The sequence below is a fragment of the Diplotaxodon limnothrissa genome, linkage group LG11 (assembly GCF_057381915.1).
Source record: "Diplotaxodon limnothrissa isolate DT_005_m linkage group LG11, D_limnothrissa_male_GT1.1, whole genome shotgun sequence".
Lineage (NCBI taxonomy): Eukaryota > Metazoa > Chordata > Actinopteri > Cichliformes > Cichlidae > Diplotaxodon > Diplotaxodon limnothrissa.
Window position 1 is genome coordinate 23,571,701 of NC_140606.1, and position 17,178 is coordinate 23,588,878.

Consider the following 17,178-nt stretch of genomic DNA (forward strand, 5'->3'; position numbering starts at 1 on the left):
ATTTACTTCTGGCCTTTTCATCTATTACATGCAGCTTCACCTCACTATTTATATTTAAATGAAATGCTTAAAAGCTTCAAGTCTTACACGAAAATGTTTGTTCTAGTATCCGGTTTTATTTAAATAAAAGTTGCATTTTAGGCAGATAAATGCCTCACCCTGCCTATAAAATACATTACAGATAAATTTACAGTAAGTGTAAACTCACTACTAGAACAGATGCTTAGGTTGCAATATAAGGATGTTACACTGGTTACAGAAGTAGTGGTCAATCACAACAACAAAGGTGGTATAAGAATATTATGCGTATTATAGTGATTGGCCACTTCCCATGTTTGGGCTCGTCCATCACGCAATATGCGGTGTATCCCTGGGGACTGTAATTGTGAATCACGTGGACGTGACCGAGTGTTTGGGGGTTTTGTTGGGTGGGAAATGGTCATTTGTATTGACCAACAGAGCTGGCCACTGCAGGAGCGCTAAAAGGCGTCCAAAGAAAGGGGAGAAACGGCAGCAGTGGACACTGAGATTAAACCATAGCTCCCGAACATGGCAGAAGGTATGCTGGCAGGTTTTAGGGAGTTATCTCTGGGAACGGTTAGAGCGCTTTCTGGTGGGGCAGGAATTCGATGTATTGTCTAAGATGTTTTTTTTTTTGTTTAGCGAACGGGGGGGGGGGGGGGGTCGGGGTCTTCACAGAAAAAGAAATTTCTCCCGGTGACCCCCCACCCCTCATTGTTTAAGGGGGATAGGTTGCCAGCCCCCTTTTGTTTACCTCCCTCTCACGCTTTCCCTCTCGCTGCGCAGCTTCTGCGTTTCACAGCATTTTGCATGAAAGTGGCAATCTGCGAGGATTACCCAGTTTGAGGGCTTGTACACTGGATACTGTAGCTTGGGTGCTGATTTTGACTCAAGGCAGAACTGAAGACATGGGTTCCGTTTCTAAGAAGCAGCTCCGAGGTTGGGTAACTTGAGCTACATTTTGAGTTACATTTACTAGTTTTTGCAAGTTAATTGAGTCGTTGTACCTGTGGACTGTGTGCTCGATTGCAGCCGAACGTTTTAACGCATTGTTCACACACTTGAACGTTAAAATGTGCAGTCCGTGTGTCTATCAGTGCTTTGCATTGTCTTTAAAATTTTGTGCATCTTACGGGAAGGGAGAATATTTTTGTTTCCTTTTTGCGCTAATGCACCAGTTCGTTGTGCATTCGCTGAAAAAAGTCGCATGTTTATTCCCCTTAAAAAGTTGGCTATAATTTATTTCAAATTTTGCGAGAAATACAGCCTAATCTTGTTCATTGTATTGATTCGTATTGATTATTGATTGGGTAGCCTAGCCTAAAGGAAATTTTGTATTTCCGTTTTTTAAAACCTTTCAATTTCAAAAAAAACCTTTTGCGTTTTTAAGCATCGTCACCTTCGCAGGTTTAAAGCTTTTCTGTAGTAATTGCTAAATTGTTTCATCGTAGGAGTGTGTAAAACCGAGGAGGATGAAGGACCGAGTCCCGAGGAGAATTCAGAGTCTTTCCACGGGGTCGGTGTGTGTAAATGGTTCAACGTCCGCATGGGTTTCGGGTTCCTGTCCATGACCAGCCGGGAGGGAGAGCCGCTGGACGAGCCGGTGGATGTGTTCGTCCATCAGGTATGATCTGCTTTTGCTCCGACGTGGTGTTTGTTTATTATGTGAAACGCAGCACTGGTGGTGGCGGTGTGTGGACCAGCTCCTTTGCATCCCAATAAAGATATCTAAAATGTAAAGGTAAAAATATGTTTTCCATCTAAGCAAGTAAAATCTCTCCACACCAGGAGATCAGAGATCAATCTTATCTTCTTCCAGTCTTCACTTTCTGTGCTTTTAGACCTAGTCCCAGCAGCAAAGGATTGTGGGCACAAGTTAAAACATTACAACAAACAAAAACTTAAAGAAAGCGAGGTTAATCAGAAATCCAGTCCTTCAACAGGGAGGGCACTGAAAGACATTTAAAGATAAAAAATTGCTACAACGCCGGAAACGTCTAACTGTTAAATTGATGCTTTTGCTGCGCGGTGGGTGTTTCTCCTTTAGGGGAACACGTGTTGCAGCCAGAGGGGAGCAGCGGGCCTCCCTCGTGGTTTTCAGGACGCTGACACAATGTGATGGAGAGATGAATGTGCGGTTTTTGTTGTTCATTGAAGCCAGCGCACTTTTAACAGGCTTACATCCATAAGCCTCCTGAGCTGCATGAAAACTGAGCCATTAAGGAGGAGGAAACGTTTAATTGATCTCCATCTGGAGACGTGAACAATCAGTGTGCATTGTTTTTGTGTGTGGGTGTTTGTTTAGATTTTTTTAACCATTTATTTTCCACCTGCGAACAGAATTCTTTAACACATCATTTGAGCAACCTATTGGGGTGGTATCTAAAAAGGGTTACTGATCCTGATCACTGCTTTTCAGATTAAACACATTTTAAACAGTCAAACTTGAGGTGGCTAAATACAACACAGTCACCTCACACACTTTCCCCCCCCCCCCACCTGGTGCTGCTGTTCCTACTTTTAGTTTTAAAGTAGAGCTTGAAGGCTCATTCCAACACTTTTATTCACCTTAAAGTTAAGTGTTTGAGTTTTTGTTTGTGTGTGGGTGTGGGGAGGTCCCTTCTCCTCCTTTTTCATCTCAGTGAGCTTCTCCATTTCTATCTGATAAGATAAAGGTTTCGCATGTGAATGAGAGGCATTCTCACTAGCTGCCCATTCACCTCAAAGTTCTCACCATAAAGTGATTAAAGGCTCTTTGCCGTCTGCTCAACCCCCTCTGTGTGTGTGGCAGAGGTACACTAGATCTGTAAGTCAGTGTAACACACCAATTTAACGAACACCCTGGTAAATTTCTCAAAATTGTTCTCAAAGCATCATGGGAAGATGTGTTCTTACATTGTAACACTTAGTTTTGATCTGCTTTTTGCATCATTTAGACTTATGCTAAGATTAAATAATGCATAATAAATAAATGCACCTACATAATATACACAGCTATAACACAGGTCTGCCACCCACATTTCATTATAATAAGTTTGCATGTCCTCTCAAGCAGGTCTTGCTCGTTTCTGTCTTCCTGTTGCCTACTGATGATGATGCATATAGAAACATTTAATTGTTCTGTGGAACAGCTCTGATATGTTTTTTGACTATACACAGGAAGCTGGTATTTGATTACTCATATTGCAAACCAAAAACATCAGTTCAGTTGGCAGAAATGTAGATTAGTGCTCCAGCAGTCGCAGGGACTCAAATGAAATTAGAACCAGCGCAGGTGCCATCAGTATAGATTCATACAAACGGTCATATGCTACTTAAAAACATTAAAATCACTGTTCAGAGTTATTGAACTGAATGCTTTTTACAAATGGCCACATGTTTGTCTTTTAGTTTGAGCTTCCATTTGACCATTACTATAATATCACTGGTGTCATTTTAGCCAGTTATTTCTCTTACTGTCTTTTAGAAAACCTGGACACATCAGTGATTAATGTACAGGGGTTATTGCAAAAGAAAAGGCCTCAGTCCTAAAATTAGTGGCCGTGTGTCAAGGAAAATTAACTCCCAGGGTCCTCTGGCCTTTGTGCAGGTGAACAATGGGGCCATGCATTCGAATGAAGCACCCTGTGGCCGTGACCGAGCCCCTGTTTGTCTCAGCGGTAGTCCCTTTATAGTCCCTCACTGCTCTGATGTCTTTCTCTGACTCAGTTGGCTTCCAGTCATCTTCTGTTTACAGGTCCTTCACTTTTAAATGGCCCCATCCTGATTCTGTACCTGCATGTGAGACTAACCTGGTGTGTTGAGGGTCCGTTACTGGGGTAAGGAAGGTCACACGTTGAAGAGGAAATGGTTAACAGTAAGCAGCACAGAGAGGCCTGATGGGACTGGGGCTCTATGGACGTCCACGCAATGCCACTCAATTGTCATGGCTCACCAATCATGTTTCCTCGCTGCTCAGGACGTTGCAGCAGATGCTCAGCTGTGACTCAGTGTTGGAGGATTAGAACACATCACTTTTGTTTGTTTTGTTTCTCACTGATGGGGGTGTTGCTAGTTGGCTCACTTGGACCCCCGCCTGTGTTTGTAACGATTTAAACCTCAGTTTTAACCACTGGTGTGTCCTAATTGTTGTTTAATATAAATCTGCGTTTTGGAGATTAACTACTTGTCTCCTTTTAAATTATAACCTGTCGTGGAATATGATTCCCTGTGGTTTGGGCAAAGAAAGAATGCAGACCGATGGTCGCACGTAATAGATGGATGATAACTCACTCCAAAAAAAAATAAATAAAAGAAAATGGGATTAATGCCTATCAAAACAACCCCATAATTAATGGATCGGTTTTCCTTTGCCAGCAGTCTGCGGTATGAGTGACTATTTAATCATATAATCGCACTACGGGAATTTTAGAGAGGGGTTTCCCATGTTGTGTTAGCCAGTCTATGGGATTTATCCTCAAAACTGCACCACACCTTCCCCTTTCCTTCATCTCTTTCCTTTCTTTGGGAGTCCAAAATGTTTCTATAAGGACACTAGTATCTAGAAGATGATCCTATTCAAAGGTCACTTCAGGTGAAGGCAGTATCAGTTAAAATACAGTGGATAAAATGACTGATTAAGCCAAGAACTCGTAAGATCAAAATCATCATTATATCCAAGTACCGATATGAAAGAGAGCTATCAATCATTTTTGCATTCCCGAAACTTTTATCTTCCACCTCTTTCTGCCAAGCAACTATTCATGGAATGTCACCCTGACCCCCAACCTCACAGAGAAGCTTCACCCCACCCCCAACTCGAACACCAACCCCTGCATCCTGCAGTTTAGGGTTAGTGGTGGTGGTCAGTGTGTTAGAAGAGCTTTGTGATGTGGGTGGGAAGAGGGATCAGGGTGGGGGCAGCAGTTTGGAATTTCTTTTAAAGGGGGGGATGGGTTGAAGGTTATCCCCACCAGGTTTACTACTCAGACAACACCAAATAGACAATGCAGCGTTAGGGAAACAGTGCTTTGAATTGCAAATCGGTGTGTGCATACTGCTGAGTAGAGTGGGAACAGCAAGCTTTGGTGCTTGTTTGCTCATCATCAGGTGAGGCCTGGCAATCACCTTAAAATACTAAATGCCTGATAAGCGCAGTTGGCCTCTGATGATATCACACCGTGAGGAATGAGTGGGGGTTGATCTCATGGGTCAAAGTCTCCACAGGCTCAACGTGGAGGTGATTTGGTGTGATATTAGGAGTTGTAAAACATCCAATTATCACTCTATATATCATACAAGATATCTACATGTGATGGAGAAACACATCGTTTATCAATCAGCACTCTCCCATGTTGCAAATGCTTTATACACTTGAATGGCCAGAAAACTCATTCATGAAACAGTTACGCTCATGATGGAAAATCTCCCTATGTTCCCTTTTCAGAGTAAGTTGCACATGGAAGGCTTCCGCAGCCTGAAGGAGGGCGAGGCGGTCGAGTTTACCTTCAAAAAGTCATCCAAAGGTCTGGAGTCACAGAGAGTGACCGGACCAGGTGGCATCCACTGCGTGGGCAGTGAGCGGAGACCCAAAGGCAAGAAGGTCCAAAAGCGGCGTTCAAAGGGGGACAGGTACGCATGGATGAACTGGGACACGACAAGAGAAATATCTTTAATTTCTTTCAGTTCCATGTTCAATTATTTGAAGCATCTTGGTGTCAGATTAAAAAATAAAATTTGTGAAATACTTCTATGGTACACTATATGCAAACTGTACTAATAACAGCAGAAAAAACATCACTAACCCAATAAAAATAGCTCTAAAGCTAATTAAAATTAGCAGTAAAACTTCAACACTCATAAACTTTACACAGTAACACAGGAATAAAATATTTCAGTTTTACTTTTTACTTCTTTAACAACAGCAAAAAATAAATAAATTAATTTAAAAAAAAATCCTGCACTTTTTTTGTTGAGTTTGAAGTAGATACACAATGATGTTGTAGTTTCTCCCTATTTTGCTTCCTCTCCCTTGACCCCAACCCCCACATCTAGCCCTAGTAAGGGTCACATCAGCAGGCTTGACGTGTGACCTGGATCAATAACTGTTTAAATCTGCTGGCCCCTGGTGAATTCAAACCGACCCACTCTCCATCTCCTCCAAAACCTCCTCTACCAACCTCATTTGATAAAAGCGTTGACTTCAAAATAACTTTAAAATCCTGTTTTAAAAATCAAGGTGCTAGTTTGATGTTATCAAAATAAAATATGTCGATTTTTTTAAAAGGCGTTTCTAAAAGAAATTTAAAAAGTGATAAATTTAATATGTCAGTACTAATGATTAATATGTTATAAACGGAGAAAACATCAGCTTCTGTTCAGAAGGGGAAAAAAATTCTCATGAAGATCAAAAGGCAAAGGCAACAATACCCCTCCCAGCAGAAGAAAAAAGAACTAAGGGGGCCTTGATACTCGGGATAGTCTTTGAATATTCATTTAATGCAGGGTTAGAGGTGTATCAACTTTACCCCCTCTGTCAGTTGTGATTACAGCCAGAGAGTAGTGAGTGTGAAAACAGATCATTACTGCCTCAAAGAGTCCTGGGAGGGCTGCTGTGTTCAATACCTCTCCCTAGACTGTGCTGATCCAAAGATATCATTCCCCTTCAGTGTATTTCATTATGCAACACTGGATTGGGTTTCATGGATGTATGCGTGTGAATAATTGATCATATTTATTACCTATATGGAGATAATTATATCAATTTTCGCTTCACCGGGGTAAAACACGGCACCTTTTTGAGGGTATTTGTACATATACATCTATATATTTATATGACTGAAACAAGGGGAAAAAGCCCTCCTGTCCATTTAATTGATAACAGATGTAAGAGCCCTACCAAGGGGGTGAAGGGTCACTGTTGTCATGGCAACGGTGTATGAGTAAAAGCAAGAGAGCTGGGGGGCTGGGATGGGATTGGGGAGGGGTTGGGGGTCAGAGTTCAGAGGTCATTACTGCAGCTTTTTTAGACAAAGGGACCACTTCCCCTTCCTTCCACTTGCCTTCTGATGGATGCTGATGTAGGGAGCTTCTGTGATGTGATGGTATAGACCTTGACACCACCCCCAACGACCACAGCTACAAAGCCACACTGACCCTTTGGCAGCCGCCCTTATCCAACCTTATCTGGTGCTACAAAGGTAGCAGAGGGTCCACAGAGCCACATACTGACCGCCCCACGCCCACAACCCATCTGTCTTCTGCCCCTGTACGCGTGGCCATGCTATAGATTACAAACGGTGGACAGTGGGCACCTTATGGTCCTACCTTTGATACAAAAGCATCTCAAGCGGTTCACAAAACTTAAAGATCCATGGTAACAAGGTCCGCATAAAAATACCAGGTTTGCCACCCAATTTATGTCTTCTAAAAACCCTCCTAATCAAAACAGACGCTACTGAAATTTAATGGTATTTTTGGTCAAATAGAAAACTTTTAAAAACATTTCCTTCTACTGTTTCCCTAAAGACTTAAAGTATGACCAAATGCAAACTCATTCATTTTAGGTGACATGTTGCCATCTAGTGGTAACTTAAAAGCTTTAAGTTGAGGGCTTTACGTTGTAACTTGCTGCAGCTTGAAAACCTCAACATGCAAAAATGTCTCTTAGTTGTCACATTAGTTACTACTTTTTGGTTGGTATAGAGTTTGATATCAAGCTGGAACAATATCTGACCTTAAAATGTTGTTTTCAGATGTTTAATCACAAGCAGAGTATTATTGTATCACAACATTGTGATACAATAATACAATAATACCACATAATAGGTTGCTTCATCTCTTCTGGATATGGAAGCTATATCATATCCAAATACAGAGATATACTTGTGTTTCCTGCTTGTTTTCTTGAGACCACTGCAGGTTCAATAGACGTCTTTCTATTCTTTCAGATGCTACAACTGTGGAGGCTTAGACCACCATGCCAAAGAGTGTAAGTTACCTCCCCAGCCAAAGAAGTGCCACTTCTGCCAAAGCATTGACCACATGGTTGCCAGCTGCCCAATCAAAGCACAACAGTCTTCACCGGGTTCTCAGGGAAAACTGTTCTCCTCCAAAGGAGACGAGGAGGAGCACAGCCAGCAGGCACCACCTACCGAGACCTCTGATTAAACACAGGATCCGACTCTGGGGAAGCACAGAGGCCAATCAAACTGCTTTGATGGAGTGGAGGGAGACTCAATCCCCTTCCACCTGTTGAAGCTGCTTTTGGAACTACCTCAGGTTAAAAATACTCATGAAGAATGTTGCTGAAGTCTTTTTTTTTTATTTGGTTTTTATTTGGTGTAACACTCAGGAATACTGCTGTACTATTGCACTCAGGACGCTTGCTTAATGTATGAATCACTGGTATTGGGGATTGGAGATTGTAGTGAGCAATGCTATGTAATGGATGATCTTCAGGAGTTTACGTAGATTTCTGTTATATAATAATGTGCCTCTGCTGTGGGCATTATACCTCTTCTTCTTTGAGTAATACTCAGTGTGTTTAGTATAGCTACACTTTTGCTGCCTTACCATTTTGTTTCCTTCCCGACTGTTACACCTCACTATCCGACAGGGCGTAGATGTAACAGTTAGTACATCTGTAATGAATGTTAGAGTTTGCATATCATACGGGGATGGGGGAGGGGTTTGTGAAATAACATTGGGGGGGGGGGGGGGGGGGGGGGGGTTAAGGGTATGTTAGCAATGAATTGGCAGCTGCCAATATTGCAATTGACCATCCAGTTTTCCTGGGGCCAAATGAATGTTAGACCAGAGGTGCTTTCCAGCTTTTGGTCAGGTTTGTTTTTTTAAATTTGTTTTTTGTTTTTTCATTTCATTTTTTGTTCATCCAGTATTTGGCTGGCTATCTAAAAGTACATGGTTTACCTCACTGGTCCATGTTTGGTCTGCTAGTAAATCTATCATCCTAAAAGCCGATGACAAACCAACTATTCTCAGAATACAGCTTCAGAGATTGTGATTTGAACTGGGGTTAAGTCAAATCCTCTTTGCACTACAGTATTTACACCACACCACCATACTTCCTTAAAGAGTAACTCAACAGTTCCCTGACTTTACTGACCTCTAGCGGATTGACTTGTCACTTCACACGTCGATGGATAGGTTTACCAAACACTTTGTGAAATCAGTCTCTGGTGAGCATACATCAGACCACATCCAAGCCAGGCTCTCAGCCTTTCATATAGTTTCAGAATGGGGGGAGTTTGTGGGGTTATCTTGAGTTGAGGTTGGCGATTATGTCAGGGCTGTAACACATTAAAACAGCTTATGAAAGTGAAAGCAAACTCGGTAGAGCGTTAGAGAAGTGAAGTTAACAGATCTCTGTAGTCTGTTTACCATATATGCTTGAGGCTGAGAGCTCGGTCTAGTGTGCCAACCATAGCCTAGTGTGTCTTTCTGAAAAACTGGTATAGGGTTTCGGTAATTAACAGGAAGAAAGAGGTTGGGGGACTATTTTACAAACCCTGCCCATTTTCTGACAGGAAGTTTTCTTTGGGCACACATACTACACCATACCAGCTGTCATGTGTTGCACTACCTTGGGATAAAACATAGCAATCAAAATATTGACCCAAAGGGGGCAGCAAAAAAAAAAAAGGTTTCTCTTCATTTTAAGTTGTTTTCATGGGAGTTTGAACCATTGTCAACTTTCCATGTGAAGTATCTTCTAACTGCAGTGGCTGCTGTGTATAAGAGCGCTGTTTTATAATCACCTCAATTTGGATTTGAAAGAATTTAAACCAATGCGACACAAACCCCGTTACATCTATGTCACTTCTGGTAAGATATTTGATCTGGACTTAAGTTAGTAAAGGGTCTGGCTAGCTCTCCTCTTGCTTGAGTAAAACTGAGGCAGAATCAGACAGTGGGAAGCCTGGTGTTTTTGTTTATATCCACTAGTAGGTAGTTATTTAAGACATTACCTCCCTATAACCCTTAGTAGGGTAGTAGTTCAGGAACACCAAGCCTGCACGGAGGAGCATGTAGGTCTAGCTAGCTAATCAGCATTTTACTCCCGTTTTACAGGAGAAGCTGACTGAGTCTTTTACACCCAATTAATATATATGTAAAATTATTCTAAAACTTTTTTAAAACTATCATACTTATTTATTTTCATCCAAAAGTGCTGCAGCTTCTCCTTCCGCTCCGATTGAAGCCTCGCAGCACTGAATGTTCTAGTAGACAGCAGAAAATTGGCAAATATCATTAAAAGCTACATATGACTTGAGAATACATTGGGGTAATACATTTTTAACATCAAGGTACTCATAATACTTTGTACATATGTGCTTGATAATTCATTGTAATGTAATTTAATATGGATGCAATGCTACAGAAATATTGCAACCAAAAACAAACAATATACAGTGCATACTGTACAGGTACACAATATAGGAACCGATGTTAAATGTGAGGGGTTTTTTTTTGTATGATTTTCTTGTGAGGGTTTTGTTTTTTTCTTTGGTGCACAATTAACCTTTTCAGAGGAGAAGCCCATTGTTGTTAATGCCAAAACCAATGCAATATTACTCTGCACTAATCGTAAAATGCATTAATATTTGTTCTATTCAGTTTAATCACTTTTGAATATATGTTTCCTATTTTATATATATTTTGAATTTTCACAAACTACACACAGTTCAGTTGGTTGCTGGTTGGGAAAAAAAGATACCTCCGCTCTTTAGGCTCATCTCAGGAATTACCAATCTGAAATCTCAGGGAATGCTTCAGATTGATTGGAAGGAGTCATGGGGTGTTCAAGAAAAAGCAGGGATTAAATGCTCATTCGCATGATGTGAGGTGTGTGACGAGGAAGCCAAAGTGAATGTCTTGGTGCAACAGTTTCAGTTTTTTACTATAATACAGTTTTGATTATGAAAACAATGACTACATGATGATGATGTGAAATGATTGTTGCTTTTTGACTCTTTCATATGTCCATGCACCCAGTGTGATGATGTTCTTTATATTTTTTTCCTCTTTCAAATAACTTGCCAATGATATACGATATGAAGAAAATGTTCCACTATTATTGTATTTTTTTTCCTCTATAATCGTTGTAGATGGGTATATAGTAGAATATTGTAAAGGGGCTGGGGTTAGTAGTGTATAATCTGGTGTTGTCTCATCTCAACACATCGATCTTTGGTGTTTCAGACTATCAATGCTCATGACAAAAAGAATGTGTGTCACGGATTGCTTCATACTCTGCTGTTAGTCTTCAAAGTTTGACGGTTGCTAAATTGTTTTGATAAACATTTTTTTAAAAGGATGGAAAAGGTGGCGTGCTGAGAGTTTATTTTTCTGCACACTTTGATTTTTGAATTTACCACAACTGCAGCGCCAGTATGTCATCAAAGTGTCGCACTGTAATCACTCACACTCTAACTGGTTTACGGGAATTTCAACACTGACCAATAAGGGTAACTGAAAGTATTTGTTTTCAAAATATCACTTGGAAACTAAGGAAGGTCATTTCAGACTTCTGATTGTAACAAACCTCTTTGGCCCCTCAGTGGTGTGCTGTTGTGATTTTATTGTCAGGTGTTGGGTTAGATAGGCTTTAAAATCCAAGGACCCACCCATGAGACTGTGTGCTCAGAGTAACTTTTGAAGCTCATCAAGGCATCCTGTAATACAGTAGTGTTAACTTGTGCTTTTAATGGTACATCTTACTTGTGACCGTCAGCCATTTAATTTGTGGTGCTGTATTTTATCAGGTAATGGCTACAGCTACTTTTAGAAAGTGATGAATGTATCAGTGTTTGTTTCCATAGAACTACACTTAACTTGATCTCAGGCAATTTAATGGCAAGTCTGTCAACGATGAGCAGCATGTAGGATTTTCAAAGTATTACTGTGATTATGTTTTATACATTATATGTAAAGATCTGCTCCGTTTCCTAATAAATATGTTAATATTCATGATTTTTTTAATGCCTTCTTACTCCAATCACCCAGTCACAAGACTTATCACACTCACTAAAGTATTAACAAAACTTAGAAAAAGTACCAGAAGCACAGTCTAAAGGTTTTCCAATACATGAAAGAGTTTTCCATTGACAGAATTAAATTAGCTGGTACTTAAATATCACCTTTCTACTCAGTAGAGTGCTTAAAGTGCTTTCTACTACAAGTCTTATTCTCACATGTATTCAGTTTTATCTATGCCTAGGTGTTTGCTCAGATTCACACACACTTGCCTGATGAAGATGCTTCAGCACTGGAGGAATCCACAATATTCTGATTGGTAAATGGTCCACAGATTCCCATTGGTAGTGGGGTAAAAAAGCACATACTAGAAGATGCAATGCTGAATCCTGAAGCAACCTTGAGCATTCGTTAATTGCACCTTGGAATACAAGAACTTCAGAACTACCTTAATTCTTTGTGGCACTGATTCAACAAGGTGGTGAAAACATTCCTCAGATATTTTACTGACATCACAATGACATCATAGCACCACAGAGATATTGCACATCCATGACTCAACCTTTCCATTCAACCACATCCCAAAAGTGCTTTATGGAACTGAAACCTTGTGAGTGTGGAGGCCAAGTGGAGGAAAGCAGTCTGAGATGATTTGAGCTTTATCACATTGTGCATTATCTTGCCTGAAGCAGCAATCAGAAGATGGGTGGATGTTCCTAAGGGAAAAGAGAGTCAAACTCAGTACAAGCAAAGTGTACCTAATAGAGAGCCCAGTAAATATATTTAAGTAGGCTAAGAAATTCTGTGGAACTTGAGCATGTTACATCGCAGTATTGTCGTAACCCACCCATGTCTCGTGATGTTCTTAAGTATGACTCAGTAAAGGAAAATAAAAAAGAGAAAACTGAGTAATCCGTTCCAATAATCTATTTTCCACATTTCCCTTCCCTGAAGCGAAATACTGAAAAAGAAACCAACCAGTTCCTCATATTTATTTCATCCGAAAAAGGACCTTCTGACGGTGTGTAGAAACGCGGAGTTCATCTCTCATCCAGCAGGGGGCAGCTCTGTGTTTACATTTTCAATGACACAACCTGACGACTACAGTCCAATATGGCCGTAGTATGAAGAGTGCCAGCTCAAGTCTGGCTTTAAACTACAAATATTATTAAATAGTCGGGTTGTTTTAATACTTTACAGCTTTGTCCCGAGTAGAAATGTGGGTGCCACTCCACGCAGTCTGTCTAAGAAGCCAGAGAGTTTGCAGACGAAGCGTCGCTGCGGCTGTTTCACAGTGTTTCAGGCACAGAGACGCTAGCGTTTCCCACTTCAGCCATTCAGCCGGACTCTCCGCACAAACATGCAAGGCACTTGTGTACAGAACCCACGGAGACCCTTCCCGAGTCGTTCAGTAAGAATATCTGGCTAAACAATAAGTGTGCGTATGTTTCTGTGACTGTGGGAGTGAAACGGTTACGGTTAAAATGTGACTAGCCTCGCTCAGGACATGCTCCCACAGTTCCGGTGTAAAGCTCAGGTGTTTTGTCTTATAAAAGATATACAACCTATTATTGTAAACCTCAGTCTCACCTTTGTGAGCCCTCGACTCCTCTTCTTCTTTTTTGAAATTTGTGGCGGGAAGCAAACAACGAGTCGCTGCGTTACCGCCGCTCACCGGTATGGAGTGACAAAAACAGGAGGAAAACATTTATGTCTCTACGTAAAGATGTTAAACGTGGCTCGATAGCAATGCATTCCTGATTTCACTTCTAGAATATCTAGAGCCTCATTTCCCCTTTTCTTCTCCTGAGGATTTGTAATCATCTGTCTTCCCTGTCTTTCTAACACTTTTGACTTGGCAGAAAAATGTAGGGCCCTTGGGTCTCACAGTCTTTAAGAAGTCTATCTTCCTGTGCAGTGCCTGCTCACTCCTATCTCCAACTTTTATGATCCAGCTGTCTATTTTATATGGTCTATAAGTGGCTCTGTGTGGTGTAAATGGTAAATGGCCTGTATTTATATAGCGCTTTACTAGTCCCTAAGGACCCCAAAGCGCTTTACATATCCAGTCATCCACCCATTCACACACACATTCACACACTGGTGATGGCAAGCTACATTGTAGCCACAGCCACCCTGGGGCACACTGACAGAGGCGAGGCTGCCGGACACTGGCGCCACCGGGCCCTCTGACCAGCACCAGTAGGCAACGGGTGAAGTGTCTTGCCCAAGGACACAACAACCGAGACTGTCCAAGCCGGGGCTCGAACCGGCAACCTTCCGATTACAAGGCGAACGTTTATTTCTTTTTCATGGTGTGTTTGTTTCTATATTGATGCAAGCACGTACATTTCCTCCCAAGCATGTAGGGCTTTTAGTCTATCTGTATTTATAAAGCCTGCCACCTAACATAAGACAACATGTCATGCAAGCTTACATGAATAGTGACTGATTGTGCAAAATGTATTTTTGGCAGGTTGGAGGGTGTAGAGCTTCCTTCCTTAGGTGCAAAGGATGTCTTGGTTAAAGTGCTGGCTGCCCCAATCAACCCATCAGACATAAACATGATTCAAGGTACTTGTAAGCAGGTAGTAACAGTCATTCATCAGGGCAGTTTAATGTGTGGCATCATGATCAGGTCATAATCTGATGGGGTTTTTTTCAGGTACTTATGCTATCCTGCCGGATCTCCCAGCTGTTGGTGGCAATGAAGGTGTGGCCCAGGTCGTAGAGGTGGGCAGCCAGGTGAAGTCCCTCAAGACAGGAGACTGGGTGATCCCAAAAGATGCTGGTTTAGGTAAGGACTCCACAGTTCTCAAAATGAAATCTTCAGAGTGCCACTTTAGCTCCCAGCTGAAGGTGGACCTCCGCCTCTGAGCCTTTAACTAATCACAATCTCTGGCCCCCACTGCATGCTAAAATCTATCTCTGGTAAACACGGAGCTCTAAGTGCTGGGACAGCACCTTGCATGGTGTGTGAATTGGAAAATAAAAAAACATTTTATAGTGCTTTGTAGACTGTTTCCTTCCTGTGATCAGGCACATGGAGGACACAGGCAGTGCTACCTGAGGAAGATGTTATCTCTGTACCAAATGACATTCCCCTGGTGTCTGCTGCCACACTCGGGGTGAATCCCTGCACCGCTTTCAGGATGCTCTCCGACTTTGAAGACCTCAAGCCAGGTAACTAATCCACTCACAGTGGATTATTTCCTTCTCACCAAATTTCAAATCTTGGATTATTCATAGCGGTGTAGAGGTACTATATTCCCACAGCTTAAATTATTTTTGCTTTTACAGCAAGACAGACGAACCAATTTTAGAAGTAAAAAATAAATAAGATTAGAGGGTGCATTATTCCATTCTACGTATTTGTGGCCAGCATGTAACCATTTGTCCAATCATTTCTGATGTCCTTTTAGGTGATTCTGTGATCCAGAACGCTGCCAACAGCGGAGTTGGACAGGCTGTCATACAGATTGCTGCTGCAAGGGGAATAAACACTATTAATGTTATAAGAGACAGGTGAACTTAATTCTTTCATATTAATGCTTTTTTTAAAATATCGATTTTCTTTTTTGAAGACTAGGGCAAATTTCTTGAACCCCATGGGGATTTTCCATCTTTGTAATAAAATTCTTCAATGTGCCTTCACTTTCAGGCCAGAGTTCACAGAGCTCAGTGATAAGCTGAAGGCTATTGGAGCTAGTCATGTAATCAAAGAAGAGGCCTTGAGGAAGCATGAGATTAAAGAACTCTTTAAGGTCTGTAGAGATATGATCTTGTAGTTTGTCCCTGCTGGTGAACGAACGTATCTAATTTATGAATATATTTTATAGACTTGTCCGAAGCCCAAACTAGCATTAAATGGAGTTGGAGGCAAGAGTGCAACAGAACTTCTCCGTCATCTACAGTGAGCATACTTAATAATCTCTATTAGTATTATACAATGTAGTTGCACTGTAGAGAGCAGGGAAAACCCCAACTCTTTGTATTTGCCAGATTTCTTCCATTTATTTCAGAATCGGAGGGTCAATGGTGACGTATGGGGGAATGTCCAAACAGCCAGTCACTGTTCCTGTGGTAAGAGGAAAACTGCATTTGCCGTTTTTACACAGTTTCACACTAGACAGAAGAGGTGCATGCATCATAAGTGTGAGGGTGGTACTGACACTTTTCAACCTCTTAGATGCAGCTAAGAGGTTCCCAAAATCATGAACAGTAATTTTAAAGTTCCCTTTCACAAATGTGAAGTATTGTATGTTGATGTATTTTTTTGCTGTTGTTGCTGCTCTTTCTAGAGTGCTCTTATTTTCAAAGATGTGAAGGTTCGAGGGTTTTGGGTAACACAGTGGAAGAGAGATCACTCTCATGGTAAGTAGGCATGGAGTTTCAGATTGTTTGAAATTAATCTAAAAAAGATAAACATTTCCCTGGGATATTGTTTTTCCTAGATGGAAGGGCATTTAGAGCCATGCTGGATGAACTGTGCTCCCTCATCAAGCAGGGAAAGCTGACAGCTCCCGCCTGCACTGAGGTGGGTCTGCAGCAGTATCACGCAGCTCTGGATACTGCTATGCAGCCTTTCATATCAACTAAACAGATTTTGGTCATGTGAACTAGCTGAGTGTGTCAACTAACCACCGGATGCTTGAGAACACTGCATGCATATTTGGGTGAAACCAGAGAACTGTGACATTCTTGCTGATATGTCAAACAAATCCACATTCTCAATAAAAGTGTATTCACATGAGGCTCAAAGTCCAGCGTCTGTCATGTTCTGTAGTGACACTTTACAGCGTTTACAGGCAGCTATCAAAAGATTATTAAGTCATTATAACAAGATATGAAATGCCAGGCGTTATCACAGAACACAGATAATACAACTTTATCTTATAATATTTCCAAAACTGATTGCTTTGCTTTGAAGTTGCATGGACAATAGAAGTAATGTTATGACATTTATTATATATAAAATCCTGATATAATCGATTTTTTTAGCTAATGTACATGAAATTCATAAGATTGAGTTTTGGATTGACAACAAGATACAGTAGAGTTTACACAAATAAAACTATGGTAGCTGACCTTTAGAGGCACAAGAATACTGTGTAGTTTTGAAACAAAGTATTCAGCCAGTACCCATAAATCAAGGTCAAGGGGCACACCAAAGATTACTGA

At 41.1% G+C, this 17,178-nt stretch overlaps 2 protein-coding genes across 2 annotated transcripts; both read left to right on the forward strand.

Moving 5' to 3' along the window:
• Window positions 1-929: 929 nt before the first annotated feature.
• On the forward strand, window positions 930-8,169 carry lin28aa (lin-28 homolog Aa). Its single transcript, XM_085365378.1, has 4 exons — window positions 930-960; window positions 1,473-1,645; window positions 5,447-5,631; window positions 7,950-8,169. The coding sequence occupies exons 1-4, from the start codon at window positions 930-932 to the stop codon at window positions 8,167-8,169; spliced, it is 609 nt and encodes a 202-aa protein (XP_085221504.1).
• A 4,935-nt stretch (window positions 8,170-13,104) lies between these two features.
• mecr (mitochondrial trans-2-enoyl-CoA reductase) lies at window positions 13,105-16,749 on the forward strand. The gene is made up of 10 exons (XM_085365379.1): window positions 13,105-13,408; window positions 14,474-14,571; window positions 14,663-14,794; window positions 15,037-15,180; window positions 15,420-15,522; window positions 15,659-15,761; window positions 15,837-15,910; window positions 16,020-16,080; window positions 16,299-16,371; window positions 16,452-16,749. The coding sequence occupies exons 1-10, from the start codon at window positions 13,215-13,217 to the stop codon at window positions 16,613-16,615; spliced, it is 1,146 nt and encodes a 381-aa protein (XP_085221505.1). The 5' UTR covers window positions 13,105-13,214; the 3' UTR covers window positions 16,616-16,749.
• The last annotated feature ends 429 nt before the right edge of the window (window positions 16,750-17,178 follow it).

What these genes read in the sequence shown, in the direction of transcription:
- lin28aa (XM_085365378.1), top strand. Translation starts at nt 930, where the DNA reads ATGGGTTCCGTTTCTAAGAAGCAGCTCCGAG. An exon ending in TGGATGTGTTCGTCCATCAG is followed by an intron (nt 1,646 to 5,446) that starts GTATGATCTGCT and finishes TTCCCTTTTCAG; the next exon opens with AGTAAGTTGCACATGGAAGG. An exon ending in CGGCGTTCAAAGGGGGACAG is followed by an intron (nt 5,632 to 7,949) that starts GTACGCATGGAT and finishes CTATTCTTTCAG; the next exon opens with ATGCTACAACTGTGGAGGCT.
- mecr (XM_085365379.1), top strand. Translation starts at nt 13,215, where the DNA reads ATGTGGGTGCCACTCCACGCAGTCTGTCTAAGAAGCCAGAGAGTTTGC. An exon ending in AGCCAGTCACTGTTCCTGTG is followed by an intron (nt 16,081 to 16,298) that starts GTAAGAGGAAAA and finishes TGCTCTTTCTAG; the next exon opens with AGTGCTCTTATTTTCAAAGA. An exon ending in GAAGAGAGATCACTCTCATG is followed by an intron (nt 16,372 to 16,451) that starts GTAAGTAGGCAT and finishes TGTTTTTCCTAG; the next exon opens with ATGGAAGGGCATTTAGAGCC.